At 39.0% G+C, this 18649-nt stretch overlaps 1 protein-coding gene across 1 annotated transcript; it reads right to left on the bottom strand.

Moving 5' to 3' along the window:
- Positions 1 to 663: 663 nt before the first annotated feature.
- On the bottom strand, positions 664 to 17373 carry LOC133654378 (deoxynucleoside triphosphate triphosphohydrolase SAMHD1-like). Its single transcript, XM_062054697.1, is given in 19 exon segments — positions 664 to 1490; positions 1575 to 1712; positions 1806 to 1910; positions 1983 to 2078; positions 6997 to 7034; positions 7037 to 7057; positions 7060 to 7134; positions 9349 to 9464; positions 9662 to 9753; positions 10236 to 10344; positions 10413 to 10513; positions 10608 to 10756; positions 12930 to 12942; positions 13309 to 13379; positions 13457 to 13575; positions 13671 to 13831; positions 14073 to 14151; positions 16910 to 16985; positions 17079 to 17373. Coding segments are annotated over 19 exon segments (1866 nt in total). The 5' UTR covers positions 17263 to 17373; the 3' UTR covers positions 664 to 1367.
- Between the last annotated feature and the right edge of the window lie 1276 nt (positions 17374 to 18649).

Raw genomic sequence — 18649 nt, forward strand, 5'->3', positions numbered from 1 at the left:
CTAAGCTAAAGCCAACTTTAGCTGCTAAAGTCTTAACAAGTTGCTTTGCTCCTTCTGCGTCTGCCTCTGTCTCAGCACGCAGCATTGTCCCACCCATACAACCATCTGATTGGGACACACGCAGCATTGTCCCACCCATACAACCATCTGATTGGTACACACGCAGCATTGTCCCACCCATACAACCATCTGATTGGTACACACGCAGCATTGTCCCACCCACACAATCATCTGATTGGTACACACGAAGCATTATCAGCCAATCAGCAGTGCGTATTCAGAGCGCATGTAGTCAGCGCTTCAGCGTGGAGCAGATAGGTGTTTAGCAGGTGAGCATCAGGCAGCGGACTCTCCCCAAATGATAATAAACACCTCCCAGTCAACTACTAGTAACATCACTATGAGCCCGTTGACCTACTAGAAACTTAAACTGCAGCTCAGCTCACTCGCAGTCCTGGCTTGAGGTGAAGGCTAATTACCTCTCAGTTCCAGCCACATCGACCCCTTCTGAGCGCCTATTTTCAGCTGCTGGGAATATTGTAAACAAGAAAAGAACCAAAGCATGTAGACATGCTAACCTTTCTTCATTACAACTGTTAGTCACTCACTGGAATGAGTAGAATTGGTTATTGTGTACTGTGTTGGACTGGATGTTTATTTTGCACATTTTAAAAGCAATACTTAATGTTTACAGTGCTCCAGAATATTTAGATTGGCACTTTTTTGTATTGATGTTTATCTTTATTTTTGCACATTTTAGCAAATAAGCAATACTTTCACTTTTGTTGAAATGTTTACACTGTTACAGAAATATTTCGTTTTGCACTTTTTTGTATTGGATGTTTATCTTTATTTTTGCACATTTTAAAGCAAAATAAGCAATACTTTTACTTTTGAAATGCTTAAGATTTGCACTGGATGTTTACTTTTATATTTGCACATTAAAAAGCAAATAAGCTACTTTTAATTTTGTTAAATGTTAAAAGTTTTAAATGTTTACATTGTTACAGAATATTTTGTCATGTTGTTGTCAATGTTGACTGAGTGGCCATACTTTTTTTTTTTGTAAATAAAAGCCATGCCTTTTGAAAAAACTGGCCTACTTTTATTTTTTCATCTTCATTTTAAATAAAATAAAATAAAAAATAATCGGTAAAAGGAAAAATAATCTATAGATGAATCGAAAAAATAATCTATAGATTAACCGATTAATCGAAAAAATAATCGATAGATTAATCGATAGAAAAATAATCGTTAGCTGCAGCCTTAAAAAAATGTTGATTCTTCAAGTAAAACTTAGACTAGAGATTTTCTCTATAAAAAAAAATAGTATTTGCCTTCCACATGATCACAACACCTCTGTGGCTCTATGAAAAAAGCTTCTTTACAGCCAACTTTCTACAGCCAAAATCCTTGTCGTCCTTTTCTTTTTTTTTGCTGGACCATCTGTCTATCAGGCCAGTGAGTTCAGGTGCAATTATGTCTCCGTCCTGTGAGTTACATACACAATACATACTTCATTACTGAAGCCCTACTGTAGATGCCTAAAGCTTCAATTTCCTGATAAATGTTACCTTAGGTTTTGAGAAGTTGTTGTTGATGCACCATTGCACGAAGTGCTTCCGGGCTGCTTCTAGGCCCTCAACATCCGCCTTCTTATAGTAAACTCTGATCAGTTGCTCAGCAAAATGTTCAGGCAGAAGTTTGGACACCTGACAGAGAAGAGACAGAGATCCTCTATGTGTGAAGATGTAAAGTAGATCCAAACATGCTTGTGTAACTCACAGATCGCTTTAAGTTCTGACCTGTTCCTTGGATATCTGAATAGTTTTGGTGGGGTCAGCCTTGCAATAGAAGCGCATATTATCAATGGGGTTGTCCTTTTTCATCCCGTAGTCAAAATGAATGACCTAAAAAAAAGTGACGTCATAGATGAACAGTAAAAGTGAGCAATGCAAGATGGTGTTAAGTTAGACACTCACGCTAACTATAAAGTCTTCAGCCTGGAGAGGGACACACACGGGGCCAGTCTGAGGAACTGACCTTGGCAACTCCTCCTCCCATTTTGCAATCATTTCCTTTAGATGTAAAGATGGAAGAGATTAAGAGTGATTACATCATACTTGCCAACCCTCCCATTTTTAGCGGGAGAATCCCGATATTCAGCGCCTCTCCTGACAACCTACGGACAGAGATTTTCTCCAGACAAACTCCCGGTATTCAGCCGGAGCTGGAGGCCACGCCCCCCCCAAAAAAAGTCTGCCGCAGCTGCGATTGGACCTGACCAGCCTCCGGGTACAAGTACTGGAGTACCAATTGCTTGCCAGGGAAGATCTTCCCCAGGAAGCAAGGATTGACCGGTTTTGGGCCATGCTAGGGAGAGATGGAAGATTCCACACTCTCGTGCATTTGATGAAAGCACTTTTGTGCGTGCCAAACAGCAATGCATCATCAGAGAGGGTGTTCAGCATGGTTAGAAAAATAGTGACAGAGAATAGAAAGAGGATGGACAATTCAACCCTTAACAAAGCATTGTACTTTCAAGTACAACAATGAGTAGATGAGTGTTGTGTGTGTGTGTGTGTGTGTGTGTGTGTATATGTGTAAATAAATGAACACTAAAATTCAAGTATTTATTTTTTTTATATATAGAATAAAATAAATTATATACTGTATATATATATATATATATATACTGTATATATATATATATATATATATATATATATATATATATATATATATATATATATATATATATATATATATGTATATATATATATATATATATACATATATATATATACATATATATATATACATATATACATATATATATATATATATATATATATATATATATATATATATATATATATATATATATATATATATAGCTAGAGATAACTGAAAGTCAAGTATTTATATATATATATATACCGTATATATATGAAATACTTGAGTTGGTGAATTCTAGCTGTAAATATACTCTCCTCTTAACCACGCCCCGCCCCAACCACGCCCCCCCCCCCCCCACCCCCCACCTCCCGATATTGGAGGTCTCAAGGTTGGCAAGTATGGATTACATGCTATATTATCCAATAACCATATTGGTTATATAAATAAAGTGTGATTGATTTTTTGGTCCATTCAGAGCCACGCCCGTACTAGTCGTTTGTATGTGGCAATGCAAATCCTTAATATAACAGTCTCTCCAAGATTTCAGAATGTTGCCATCGCACCAATTCACGCAAGTTAAACCAAGCCCAATCAGCTTTCAAATTGATCTCTGTGCAGTGCTCAAAACACACACGTCAACTGTCCAGTCAAAACTTACGTTTGTTTATTTTGTAGACAAAGCAGGAACGAGGACGTGTAACAATATATTGACCCTTAAGTGCTGAAACAGCACAATTATTGTCCTCCACGTAGCTCAGACCCACTTCCCCTTCCTGTTCACGAAGTTGAGTCTGTTGAGTAATGTATTATATCAACATTTACTTCCTAGTTTAAATGTATTTCAAAATGTTTCAACCTTTATTTATCCAGAGTGAAGCAATTAAGAACAGGTTCTCATCTGCAATCCTGACTTAGCACAGAGGCAGCGTTCACATGTTGAGATATTGAAGTGTGATGAAAATCTCTCATCGTTTTTTATTCACCAACAAAAATGACCGCTATATATCGCTCTCAACAGTTCACAAGTGCTCTCAAAGTGCGGATGGAAACTTTTTTGAAACATAAATGAATGTTTAAGATAGACAAACTTTTCAAACGAAAACAGACACGGAGAATGTCTGCAATGTATCTGCTCTGTCACTGCGTCACCGCATTAAATCTTGTATCCCAAAAAGTGTATTTTCATGATTATAATTATTACCATTTTTTATTTTACAAACCCTGTTTCCATATGAGTTGGGAAATTGTGTTAGATGTAAATACAAGATATTTGATGTTCAAACTCAAAACTTTTTTTTTTTTTTTTTTGCAAATAATAATTAACTTAGAATTTCATGGCTGCAACATGTGCCAAAGTAGTTGGGAAAGGTCATGTTCACCACTGTGTTACATGGCCTTTCCTTTTAACAACACTCAGTAAACGTTTGGGAACTGAGGAGACACATTTTTTAAGCTTCTCAGGTGGAATTCTTTCCCATTCTTGCTTGATGTACAGCTTCAGTTGTTCAACAGTCCGAGGGTCTCCGTTGTGGTATTTTAGGCTTCATAATGTGCCACACATTTTCAATGGGAGACAGGTCTGGACTACAGGCAGGCCAGTCTAGTACCCGCACTCTTTTACTATGAAGCTACGTTGATGTAACACGTGGCTTGGCATTGTCTTGCTGAAATAAGCAGGGGCGTCCATGGTAACGTTGCTTGGATGGCAACATTTGTTGCTCCAAAACCTGTATGTACCTTTCAGCATTAATGGCGCCTTCACAGATGTGTAAGTTACCCATGTCTTGGGCACTAATACACCCCCATACCATCACAGATGCTGGCTTTTCAACGTTGCGACTATAACAATCCGGATGGTTCTTTTCCTCTTTGGTCCGGAGGACACGACGTCCACAGTTTCCAAAAAAAAAATTGAAATGTGGACTCGTCAGACCACAGAAAACTTTTCCACTTTGTATCAGTCCATCTTAGATGAGCTCAGGCCCAGCGAAGCCGACGGCGTTTCTGGGTGTTGTTGATAAACGGTTTTCGCCTTGCATAGGAGAGTTTTGCTTGCACTTACAGATGTAGCGACCAACTGTAGTTATTGACATTGGGTTTCTGAAGTGTTCCTGAGCCCACGTGGTGATATCCTTTACACACATTGATGCAGTACAGCCTGAGGGATCGAAGGTCACGGGCTTAGCTGCTTACGTGCAGTGATTTCTCCAGATTCTCTGAACCCTTTGATGATATTACGGACCGTAGATGGTGAAATCCCTAAATTCCTTGCAATAGCTGGTTGAGAAAGGTTTTTCTTAAACTGTTCAACAATTTGCTCACGCATTTGTTGACAAAGTGGTGACCCTCACCTCATCCTTGTTTGTGAATGACTGAACATTTCATGGAATCTACTTTTATACCCAATCATGGCACCCACCTGTTCCCAATTTGCCTGTTCACCTGTGGGATGTTCCAAATAAGTGTTTGATGAGCATTCCTCAACTTTATCAGTATTTATTGCCACCTTTCCCAACTTCTTTGTCACGTGTTGCTGGGCATCAAATTCTAAAGTTAATGATTATTTGCAACAACAAAAAAAATATTTATCAGTTTGAACATCAAATATGTTGTCTTTGTAGCATATTCAACTGAATATGGGTTGAAAATGATTTGCAAATCATTGTATTCCGTTTATATTTACATCTAACACAATTTCCCAACTCATATGGAAACGGGGTTTGTAATTATTAAACAGTACAGTCATTTGACAATGAGCTCTGAGGATATGCTCTTTTTTAATAGACATCTAGTGTCTACTTTTAAGTCTGTGGTATAAAATGAGTAAAACATCAATACAGTATTTGTTTTTCCCAGTTTTTGAAGCAATAATGTGCTTTTTGAGGTTAATATTACAAGAAACATCCATACCAAATTTATAAAATGACAAGTTCATTTAGAGTTACTGAGAAACAATTTCTAATAAAGATGCAGCAAATTTAGGCATTTTATACTGCAACAATCACAAAAAGCCCGTAAAATCTGGAGGCAGTGATATAGGTTAGATATTATCATCTATAGCAGGACATTGTGAACAGTGTTGCCAAACATACACTACCGTTCAAAAGTTTGGGGTCACCCAAACAATTTTGTGGAATAGCCTTCATTTCTAAAAACAAGAATAGACTGTCAATTTTCAGATGAAAGTTCTCTTTGTCTGGCCATTTTGAGCGTTTAATTGACCCCACAAATGTGATGCCTCCAGAAACTCAATCTGCTCAAAAGAAAGGTCAGTTTTGTAGCTTCTGTAACGAGCTAAACTGTTTTCAGATGTGTGAAACATGATTGCACAAGGGTTTTCCTAATTATCAATAGCCTTCTGAGCCAATGAGCAAACACATTATACCATTAGAACACTGGAGTGATAGTTGCTGGAAATGGGCCTCTATGCACCTATGTAGATATTGCACCAAAAACCAGACATTTGCAGCTACAATAGTCATTTACCACATTAGCAATGTATAGAGTGTATTCTTTAAAGTTAAGACTAGTTTAAAGTTATCTTCATTGAAAAGTACAGTGCTTTTCCTTAAAAAATAAGGACATTTCAATGTGACCCCAAACTTTTGAACGGTAGTGTACATTACTATTGTATTTGTATAAGAAGTTCACACCCAATGTACGATTAACAATTTTCCAAACTTCCATAAAGTACAATAATCAATCCGACCTCTTTATTACAGTTAGCAAACAAACAGCACTGCACGTGATGTTGTGCATTGTCTCACATACCTCTTTACAGCCAAGCGAGAGTGCTGTTCTGCCAGTTGTTTTCTACGGCCCTTTAAGTTTATGTTTAGGTGTAAAACTGTTTGTAAGCTATTCTATACAGTATCTGCGGTTATATTTTTTGTAGCAGGTGGCAAAATTGGGCATGTACAAAATGCTTCCTCAAAATACGTCAATTTTAAACTTTTTGGTATGATAAGTGGTCGCTTTGCATCTGGCAACACTGTTTGTGACTGCCAGAGGTGGCAGTTAGCAAGTTTGAGGACCCCTTGTGGCCATGAGATGAATAAACAGTGTGTACACCCAGACCACCAAAATCACTTCCACACTCTACTGTGACAAAAGCAATATTGTCTTTGATTATTACCGGTATGTAGTTTTTTTAAATTGACAAAAATATTTAGTTGTCTTGAAAAGCTAAATATATTCCTCAGTGTTTCTCAATGGCTTGAGCAGGTGTACTAGCAACTGCAAACAGCAGAGTTAAGGTTAGTGTCCAAGTGGACTGATGGTAAACAAATACAGTATTTTTTCATTTTCAGCACACACCTGAGTAATTTCCAAGGGTATTTCACTCTGGGTTTGTCGACAAACTTGTAGAGACGCCTCAGAGAATGTTTTGTAGAATTTGCCGTGCCTCAGCCAACTCCGGGGTGGAGGAGTGGAGAATGTGCTCAAACACGTAATCTACAAAAACAAATAGTACATGTAATCAAGTATGTACAGCAAGGGTTTGATCTACAAAGATCACAAATAAGTGCTAAGTAGTGTTATCCAAGTAAAACACACTTTTAGTTGGTGTGTTACAGATGATCTATTAAGACTGCGTGCAATTGAATACAAGTGCAAAAGTGGTGTAAATCAGGATTTGGTCACATTGAAGACAGTCATTTCCCTCCGCATCTATTAATAATAATAATAATAATGGATTAGATTTATATCGCGCTTTTTCTATTATTAGATACTCAAAGCGCTCACAGAGAAGTGGGAACCCATCATTCATTCACACCTGGTGGTGGTAAGCTACATTTGTAGCCACAGCTGCCCTGGGGTAGACTGACGGGAAGCGAGGCTGCCAGTTTGCGCTACGGCCCCTCCGACCACCACCTACCATTCATTAATCATTCCTTTCACCGGTGTGAGCGGCACCGGGGGCAAAGGGTGAAGTGTCCTGCCCAAGGACACAACGGCAGCGATTTTTTGGATGGTAAGAGGCGGGGAGCAACCTGCAACCCTCAGGTTCTGGCACGGGTTGCTCTACCCACTACGCCACGCCGTCCATCTATTGCATCATGTTCCAACCTCTGGTGTTTTGCTATTATGTGGAACATGCAGCACCACCGCTACAAATCCGTGGCACCTTTTCTGAGCAATATAGAAGCTCCCCCAGTTATTTCTAGACAACATCACAGACATTTGAGCATGCATGAGATGCTCCCAGGTAAGTGGCTAGCACTAATTGTTACTGTGCGCTATAATGATCCAGTTGCAAGAAAATGCAGTGTTGCAAGAGTTTTCCATAGGAAATATGGCATTTTCTGTGTTAAGTTAAAGTTAAAGTACCAATGATTGTCACACCACACACACTAGGTGTGGTGAAATTTGTCCTCTGCAACCCATCCCCTTGTTCACCCCCTGGGAGGTGAGGGGAGCAGTGAGCAGCAGCAGTGGCCGCGCCCGGGAATAATTTTTGGTGATTTAACCCCCAATTCCAACCCTGATGCTGAGTGACAAGCAGGGAGGTAATGGGTCCCCATTTTTTATAGTGGTGTCCAACTCCAAATCAGCCCTATCCAGCAGCTTTTAAAATTTTAATTGCTATCTGTACTATTTTTTATTTTATTTTATTTTTTTACTTCTGACAGTCCAATATGTTGACACGCCCATAGGGGATTGTCTCTCTCTGCAATTTTTCATTGCATTGCACCGCTTTCCTCCTGCTCGCACACTACTTATGTGTAACTGTTACCGCACATACTGTACCTTTCAAACTTGCAACATACACCACCTTTAAACCTGTGTGTGTGTTTGCCACCACACACACAGGTTTGATAAATCATATTGCGAGCGCTAAATGATTTAATTTACATCTTCTCCCAGTATTGTGGGCATTCTAACAGCCTGCATATATTCTTCATATATTTGAAGACAAACAAGCTAAATAATAATGGATTCGATTTATATAGCACTTTTCTAGACACTCAAAGCAATCACTCACTTCACATTCACATTTTGATGATGGCAAGCTACAGTACATTTGTAGCCACAGCTGCCCTGGCGTACAGTAACTGAAGCGTGGCTGCCAATTTGCGCCTACGACCCCCTTCAACCACATTCATACACCAGTGTGAGCTGCACTGGGAGCAACGATGAAGTGTCTTGCACAAGGACACAACGGCAGTGACTAGGATGGCGAAATCACCTCTTGAACCCTCAAGTTGCTGGCACAACCCCTGTACCCTCTGCGTCAGGCCGTCCCCACGCGAAATGGATTGCTTTAGCAATTTTGCTCATTTTAAAAGACTTTTCAGTGCAAAAGTTGAGTAGATCAGCTTAGCGCACGCTATTAATTGCATGTGTTTTTATACATGCAAACCCTTCGTAGAGCAGGCCCTAAGTGCTTCTTTCTTCATGAGTAAAACTGATGTGCTCAATGCTTTTCCCCCTGCTGGACAACAATTTTTACTAGCAGTGGAAAAACCAAGATAACTCTTTAAAAAAATGATCGCAATATTTTGCCAATGATAACAAATATACCACAATACTCAATATATCATATCATTATCTATGCATTTAAAGAAAATAACCACTTATTAAAGCAATTTCCTGCAAGCAAACAAAATGAAATGTGTTAAGTATTTTAAACAAAAAAAAATATACAGGACATTGTTGAGTATGAACCTGTCAGCTTGGTGTAGGCCTCCATGTCATCTATGGCTGTTGAGAGCGTGAACATCTTTCCACCTGAGCCTTGGATCTGGATGTGATTATCGGCCTTCAAAAAGGCCTCATTGATCCTGTATGGTCACAAGCAACATGTCATCACTTCTTAAGAACATTATAGGCCTCACTCACCAACAAACACAGACGTATTGACATATTTTCAAGAGTTTGGACTATTATTTATACTCCTAGCATAAGACAATAAAGCCAATTCATTCATGGATCTCAAGAGATCCTCCTAAAGAACAAAGGAGCAAATGGAGGAACTCACATGGTCTCTATGATGTTGCCCACCCTGTGTTGGTAGGCTCTCTTGTGGAGACAGTTTCGTGTGTGGAACATGTCGTACAGATTGCCCACCTCCTGAGACAACACAATTAGCCCTAATTTAGAAAGGAGTCACAGCTCTGTGTGAACAGCACCACAGGATTTACAGGTCCGAAAAAAAATTACTTAAATACATTAAATAAAAGCATATTCTGTGTATCCAGCACCATCCTTTTAGACTGAAGCAATTCTACCTAGTCTGTATGCATAAACTGATGAAGCTTGCTCGGAAGAAAGATGAATTGTCTTCTAAGACAATCCAAACAGTCTCGTTGCGATCAATTCAATGTCCTGAGAATACAATGACTTGGATGAATGAGAATATTCACATAGCACCAATCGCCTTCCTTTACTAGCTGAACTACATAAACAAAAGGGGAAGTGGTTTTTGCCAATATTTAGGACATTTAGCAGGGGTCGCTGTGTAATTTACAGTGAAGTTTCAATGCAAGATACCAACTGTAGCCTTCTTGCTATGAGAAAAAAAAACAATAGACAAGTTGTAACAACGTTGACACCTTGTCTCGAGTGCAAATGAGCTTTTGTCCGTCCTCCTCACACACCCTCACAAATTTAAGGAAGCGACGATAGTCTGAGTTGTTCTGGATACCCAGGTGGTAGCAGTCCCTGATAAAACAGGACAAGTTGAGCTGAACTGAAGTAAACACAATTTTAAAAATGTAAGCAAGTCACACCTGGCAAAGTAGTCCCACTTGTCCACATCGATACCATTTCTCTTGTTGGCTACAATCTCATAAAGGAAGGATTTGTCCTTCTCTCGTCCCGTGAAGGGCCACTGAACAGAAAGCACACCAGTGACATCAAACTGTGTGTGTGTGTGTGCGGTGTGTGTGTGTGTGTGTGTGTAGGCGTGTGACAGGGCCAGATACCTCTTGGTCCTGGCCTGCATTAGTGGTCAGAGGTCCTACAATGAGCTCCTTGATGAAGTTGAGGTCCTCAGGCAGCACCAGGCCATGTTCCTCCATCAGAGGCTTCAGGTTATTTTTGTCCAACAGGTAGTCAAACATGTCAATTGATGCTTTCCTCGTGCTGAAATTCAATAATCATTGTAAGAATTGTATTTAAAAGACACATTAGTGTTTAAGTCCAGTAAAGACATTATTCAATTTTTGATTTTAGCTATTTTGGAAAGACTACATATACAGGTGAAACTTAAAAAATTTGACTATCGTGCAAAAGTTCATTTGTGTGAGCAATTCAACTTCAAATGTGAAACTAATAGGTGATATTAACTCAATACATGCAGAGTGAGATATGGCAAGTCTTTATTTATTATAATTTTAAAGATCATGGCTTACGGTTTTTGAAAACCCGACATTTTCTGAGATTTTCAATTCCAGGTTTTCAAACCTGTCAGCCATAATCATCAAAATTATATCAAAAGAAGGCTTGAAATATCTTAACTTGCTTGTTATGAGCCCGCAGTAAGTCATATATTACAGTAGTTTCACTTTGTAAATCTAATTACTGGAATAAACAATTATTTGCACAATATTCTATTTAGTTTTGTTTCACTTGTAACTACAATTTCACACAGTAGAAGCCAGGCCTCCGGAAAAAACAACAACAATCAATAAAATAAATATGGAGTGCTGTATTGGTGTTTGTTAAACTTTACTGGTTTCACAGACGATTAAAAACAGATGGATGGTGCCAATATGATTCTGGGGTGAGGTTGGTTGCATTGAAATGGTGAGAAAAAAATCCAGTATCTTGTAGTCGAAGTTTTGCCCTTTACTTTAATACTTCATATTTTGCAACTGTACCATAAAGTACCTTATGACCATTGTCTGTGAAGAGTGTTGTAGATAAGGGGTTTTCAAACTTTTTGGCTCCATGGCCAAGAAGAAGAGAAAACAACTCTTAAATTCCTTTTTTTCTTATACTCCTCATACGAATTTTAAAAAATTTACTTTTTGTACTAGATTCCATAGAAATTATTTATATTTTGGCAACACTAAATTGGCCCTAGTGTGTGAACGTGAGTGTGAATGTTGTCTGTCTATCTGTTTTGGCCCTGCGATGAGGTGGCGACTTGTCCAGGTGTACCCCGCCTTCCGCCCGAATGCAGCTGAGATAGGCTCCAGCACCCCAGCGACCCCGAGAGGGACAAGAGAATGTGAAGTGATTTTTGGTCCAAAACATGTTTTGCTTTATTCATAATTGAAGTACTGTATTTTTTGCCACTTTATGTTGTACATTTTTATATAACATTTCCAGTTGCTTTTATCATCAATTATTAAACTCAAAACATTTATTTATTTTACTCTTTTAATGTCTACTCTGTCTATTTGTATTTAATTTTCTGTTCTGCTGTTACCAAATAGCATACATTTGGTTTTACTGAGATTTGATGTGTTTTTTTAGTTTTTTTAATCAAACCATCTTTTTAAGTTGATAATTTATTTTGTTAATATTTTTATTAGCTTCCGTTAGTTCTCTCCTGAAAAAAAACACGCTTGCGTCATCTGCTAATAATACGACCTTTAAGTCCTTTGTAACTTTACACATGTCATTTACATAGAGATTGAACAATTTTTGGTTCAAATATTGATGTCTTGGTGATGGTTGAAAATAAAAAAAATATGAATATCGTTCAAAAGTTCATTTGTGTCAGCAATTCAAATATGAAATATGTCAAGCCTTTTTTATATACATTATATACTTTTGATGACCATGGCTTCCAGTTTTTGAAAACCCCAAATTTTCTGAGATTTTCAAATCCAGGTTTTGATAAACTGTTAGCATAATCATCAAAATTATATCAAAATGCTTGAAATATCTTGACTTGCATGTTATGAACCGACAGTAAGTCATATATTACAGCATGAGCCAATGTCAAACATTAACTTCACCTTGTAAGTCGAATTGTAGCAATAAACAAAACCTTTGCATCATATTACATTACAGTTTTCTTAGCTTCCCGCATTGTTTAAGTAGCTTATTATCAGTTCAGAACCAACCATTTGATGCATACCATTTTTAATGTATTAAATAAAATGTTATGATTAATTGTGTCAAATGCTTAAGTTATACCTATAAACACTGCAGCATATCCATAAACACTCTCCACAGATGAATGCTCTAGCTCTGGTAGAGTGACCATTGGGTTCTTGGTCACCTGCCTGACAAGACTAAGATGAATGCAGCAAATGTAGAGGCACCCTGGATAAAAAACAACATTTCCCAACCAACCTGATGGCGCTGGAGAGATGCTGCAAAGAGGAATGGGAAAAGAGGAATGGGCTAAACTGCCCAAAGATAGGTGTGCCAAGCTTGTGGCATTGTACTCAAAAAGACATGAGACTGTAATTGCTGCCAAACATGCAAGGCTGTGATTTCCTAGTTGTTTTTCTTTTTAATACATTTGCAATTTAAAAAAACAAAAAACATCACATTGTCATTATGGGGTATTGTGTGTAGAATTTTGATGACAAAACGGATTTATTCCATTTTGGCATGAGGCTGGAACATAACAAATCACGGAAAAAGTGAAACACTGATTACTTTCTGGACACACTGTAAATAATATATAAAAATATAAAACTTATCAAGTTACTTGAAAGTTACCTTCCAGGAAAAACCAGGACGTGCTTTAGGAATGAATTTGGCATCAAACATGTGTGAAAAAGGCCCGTGTCCTTGTGAAAGAGAAATGAAAGTTAGTCACTTGGTTACTTCCAATTTAATTTGACCCCAGCCAGTGTGAAAGCAGAACCTACCAGATCATGACAGAGCCCAGCTATTTGCACACACAAGATGTCTCGTTGAGAAATGTTAAGTTCAGGCTGCTTCTCATTCAATGCTTTCACAAGTAGTCCTGCCAAGTAACCAACCCTGGAACATTTGGAATATGTTTTTTTGGTATTTGGGAGTAGCACATTCAGTGCAGGCAAACACCTTCAGGCACATAGACATAGACATAGGCATACCCGATAGAGTGCTCAAAGCGGTTATGGGATGCTCCAGGGAAAACAAAGTAGGTCCCCCCTAACTGTTTGATATTTCGGAGTCTCTGGAACTGGGGCGTGTCAATAATATTGACGAGAAGTGGGTGTAGCTCGACATGCCCATGAATGGGATCATTGAAGACCTGAAAGCAATTAGACCTCCATTAAATAGTTGTCCACAGGACTACGCCCTTTTATTGAGAAACATACAGTAACTTATTGATGGGGTTTCATTATGACACAAATGATACTGCACTTTTGCCTCTCCAAGTGTATGTTGAACCACCCCTTCACCTCCTTGTTGTTTATCTTACAAGCTCCAGTTGTTGGTCCAGTTATATTTTCTTATCTGTAAATCCTTGAAAACAAACATAAGGGAGGAACCTTATTTGTTTGCGGGGACTCTTCTATGCACCACAGCTTTCCCAGGCTTTGTAAGATCCGCAGTCGGTCACCAAGAAGCCTTCAAAAAAAATGTTGGATGTAAAAGGCTATTGTTAAGGAGTTATAATGATGTGGTTGTTTTTCAATTGGTTAATTGTTATCCCCGCCATGTACACCAAAGGTCCCGTCAGCCACATCTGGCCTATTAAAGGGGAACTGCACTTTTTTTGGGTAATTTGCCTATCGTTCACAATCCTTATAAGAGACAAAAGGACAACAGTTTTCTGTTTTCTTTCGCTTTCTAACATATAAAAAATTGTCTCATTCTTAGTGGCTAGCAATGCAGCTAATGGGAGCATTCAATTCTACCACTAAATCACTTTAAAATGCATTAAAAAACCATAAAAAATACTTAATTTACATTCCGTACCTGTAAAAAAACCAAACTATAGCGACAGTGTTATATAAAGCGCAAACACTGAGGAGTTATTTTTCAGTTCTGAACAAGAACCAGTTTTCTATTTCCATCCCTACACACCCTACACCAGACCTGGACATTCTGCGGCCCGCGGGCCGCATCCGGCCCTTTGTACGTCCCTGTCCGGCCCGCGTGAGGCCAATCATAAATTACAAAATAAATTTTAAAAAGTATCTATTTCGAGTGTGCAATACAACGGTGCTGCTTTTGTTTTGAAAAGCGTTATTTGTATGACTTCCGTGTGGACGTATGCTCGTGCGTGCAGCGGCAATCACAAATTACAAAATAAATTTAAAAAAACATCTATGTCGTGCGTGCAATACAACTGTGCTGCTTTTATTTTGAAAGTGTTATTTATGTGCGTTTGTCCTGTTAGTGAAGGCGCACAGCGACAAGTGATGCCCGGTTATCCCCGAGACGCTAAAAAAAGAAAAGGTGATGACGAATGGCGTGTTTTCAACAAGACATGGACTGCCAAGTAAAGGTAAAGCTGTGTGCTTAATTTGTAGTACACATGTTGCTGTGTTTAAAGAATATAATGTAACGACCTGCTGAAGTTGATGTTGTCTTCTTGAGTTGCGGTAAATGAGGAGTGAGGATAGACGTGAGTGTGAAAGGAACGAGATAAGTTGAGCTGTGTTAGTATAGTTTGCTCAATACAAGTTTAAAAAGAGCATCAGACTTGGTGTGCACTTCTTCTGGACGCTACAATTGGTGGCAGAAGAAAAACTTTGCGCATACTACGCTGCTTGTGTGCTCAGCCTGCTACATCATCGAGAGGTACGTGCCACGTGAGGAGCTCGCTGCAGAGAGAGAGAGAGAGAGAGAGAGAGAGAGAGAGAGAGAGAGAGAGAGAGAGAGAGAGAGAGAGAGAGAGAGAGAGAGAGAGAGAGAGAGAGAGAGAGAGAGAGAGGAGAGAGAGAGAGAGAGAGAGAGAGAGGCAGTGTCTACAGGTGCAGCACGCTGCTTGCCATGGGGGAATTCCGCCCTCAATGAAGAGTCCCAGTTTGATGGCAAGGCGAACTGGAGGCATTTCATCCCACTACTGACATCAATTGTAGCGTCAGAAGAAGTGCACACCAAGTCTGACGCTCTTTTTAACCTTTTATTGAGCAACCTATACTAACACAGCTCAACTTATCTCGTTCTTCTCCACACGCACGTCTATCCTCACTCCTCATTTCCGCAACAGCAACGCTTCCTCCTTCTTCGCCAATCACCTTACAGGCGTGCTACGTTCACAACAAAGAGGCGGCAGGATAAAGTGACAGAAATTGAAATTTTTGCATTGTATTATACATCAGGAAGTGTTGTGTAAGACAGTGTTTAAAAATAAAACCATCAAAAGCCATCTGCTTTTGTATAAAGATAAGTTAGGTTAAATGAAAATATTATAATTTTTATCTTACGGTATATCAAAAATAATTTAAGCAAAATTTAATTGAAATATTGTCGTGTGGCCTCCAGCAGTGCTCGGGTTGCTCATGCGGCCCCCGGTAAAAATTAATTGCCCACCCCTGCCCTACACACTTAGTTTTAATGGTGAGAGGAGGTGTCATGTATGAGATGGCCGAGAGCAGACTTGCGTGTGTGTGTGCTTGCTCATACACACACTTAGACTAACTTTCGGTTTCGATGCACTGAATCCTAAGCAGCTCTGCTTGGGGAGTGAACAGTGACACCATCTTGCATACAATTAGCCAAGAGACAGCTCTCATCTCATAACACTCTTAAGTCAAGGTACCACTATACTACATCACAGGTAGCCATATGTTATTCTATATATGTAGAAAACCCAAAACCAGTTAAGTTGGCACGTTGTGTAAATCGTAAATAAAACAGAATACAATGATTTGCAAATCCCTTTCAACTTATGTTCAATTGAATAGACTGCAAAGACAAGATATTTAATGTTCGAACTGAGAAACGTATTTTTTTGCAAACAGTCATTAACTTAGAATTTAATGGCAAGAAACGCATTGCAAAAAGTTAGCACAAGGGCATTTTTACCACTGTGTTACATGGCCTTTCCCCACATTTGCGGTCCCCTTCAAGGTTTCTCATTGTCATCCCATTGGGTTTGAGTTTTTTTCTTGCCTTGATGTGGGATCTGAGCCGAGGATGTCGTTGTGGCTTGTGCAGCCCTTTGAGACACTCGTGATTTAGGGCTATATAAGTAAACTTTGATTGATTGATTGAGGGATTCTGTTTTTATTTACGATTTACACAACGTGCCAACTTCACTGGTTTTGGGTTTTGTACATTCAATTAACCTTTTGTGAAGACTGTGCTACAGCTCTTATTGGATTCTCATTAGATTGTGGTGGTGTACCTAATGCCATGCCATTTTCAGCAGTACAAGAACTTACTCAATGCCATCTTCTCCAGGTCTTCCCTCCTGAGACACTTCAGCACGACACCGGTGATGTTATGTTCTGATGACAATAGGAAATATCGTTTTAGTCAGACAAACACACACATAAAATTAGGTTTACAGTCCCAACGATTAGAAGTTCAATGCCACCAACCTCTAAACTGGGCTTGCCACTGTCCCAGACCTTCATCTCGTAGGTAACGGCAAGTTTCATCCATTCCCCATCGTGAGTAGGCCGAGTGCGAAAGACGGACCGCTGACACTCTTTTCTTCGGTGTGTTCAAGTCTTCGTGACCGTCGCTCATCATTGTCGCCAATGGTCGTTTACGGCCTGTCATGTTGACTTAAACCAAGAAGCACTACTAACTAGAGTTAAGCAAACCAAAATACAGCAACTAACTTCACATCAACACATTCAGACATCTAGTGAGTCAGCAACGAGCCTTCACTTAAAAGACCGGGTGGCGAAAATACACCCCGGCTTAATTTCTCTTTTTAGACACGCTTTGTCAAGAGCTTGTTTCCGGTGATTAATTTCAAAGTAAAACATATATACGTTTCCACAAGCCGCACTAAAGATGAATTGTTCAATTAAATTATTTTGTAAAGTGAAAAATAATTACTTCTGGTATGCATTACAAAAGAGTCACCGGGAGATCTGTTTTGGGGGGGGTGGGGGGGGGACGGGACGCGTGAATATAGCTTTATTTCTAACCAGTGGAACATGGTGTATGCTATTTCCGGTTTATTTTTTCCACCTACAACGAATTGCTTGCCATTGGTCAGAACAGTGTTTTTCAACCAGTGTGCCGTGAGATACAGTCTGGTGTGCCGTGGGAGATGATCTAATTTCACATATTGGGTTAAAAAATGTTTTTGCAAACCAGTAATTATAGTCCTGCAAATTATGTGTTGTTGTTGAGTGTAACCGTATCCGTAGGTGGCAGCCGGTAGCTAATTGCTTTGTAAAAAGGTGTCTTATGTTTAAAACCAAAAATAAACAAAATGTGACCCTAAGAAAAGGCATTGAAGCTTAGGGAAGGCTATGCAGAACGAAACTAAAACTGAACTGGCTACAAAGAGAAAAAAAACAGAATGCTGGACGACAGCAAAAACATACTAAGGAGCAAAGACGGCGTCCACAATGTACATCTGAACATGCCATGACAATCAACAATGTCCCCACAAAGAAGGATAAAAACAACTGAAATATTCTTGATTGCTAAAACAAAGTAGATGCGGGAAATATAAGACATGAAACTGCTACAGGAAAATACCAAAAAAGAGAAAAGCAACCAAAGTAGGAGCGCAAGACAAGAACTAAAACACTACACACAGGTAAAAAGCAAAACACTTAAAATAAGTCATGGCATGATGTGACAGGTCGTGACAGTACACCTACTTTGAGACAAGAGCTACTGTATATTGATGCATGGTTGGGTTATGGTTTAAAGTCATATCCAACAATGAGACAATGACTTTTAACTGTCAACTGAGTTATGATTTCTTCTGGTGGTGTACGTGCCTCCGGATTTTTTCAAGCAAAAAATGTGCCTTGGCTCAAAAAGGTTGAAAAACACTGGGTTAGAACACGGTGGTAGATCTGCATTAAAAAGAATGCAGACATAACGTGTATAATAAAAGTCAGATCCCCTCACAGTCATCTTATGATGTATATATCTTCGAGAGGCAAATAAAACTACACATTTGAGATTATTATAGAGT

This window comes from Entelurus aequoreus, linkage group LG07, assembly GCF_033978785.1.
Source record: "Entelurus aequoreus isolate RoL-2023_Sb linkage group LG07, RoL_Eaeq_v1.1, whole genome shotgun sequence".
Taxonomy (NCBI): Eukaryota; Metazoa; Chordata; class Actinopteri; order Syngnathiformes; family Syngnathidae; genus Entelurus; species Entelurus aequoreus.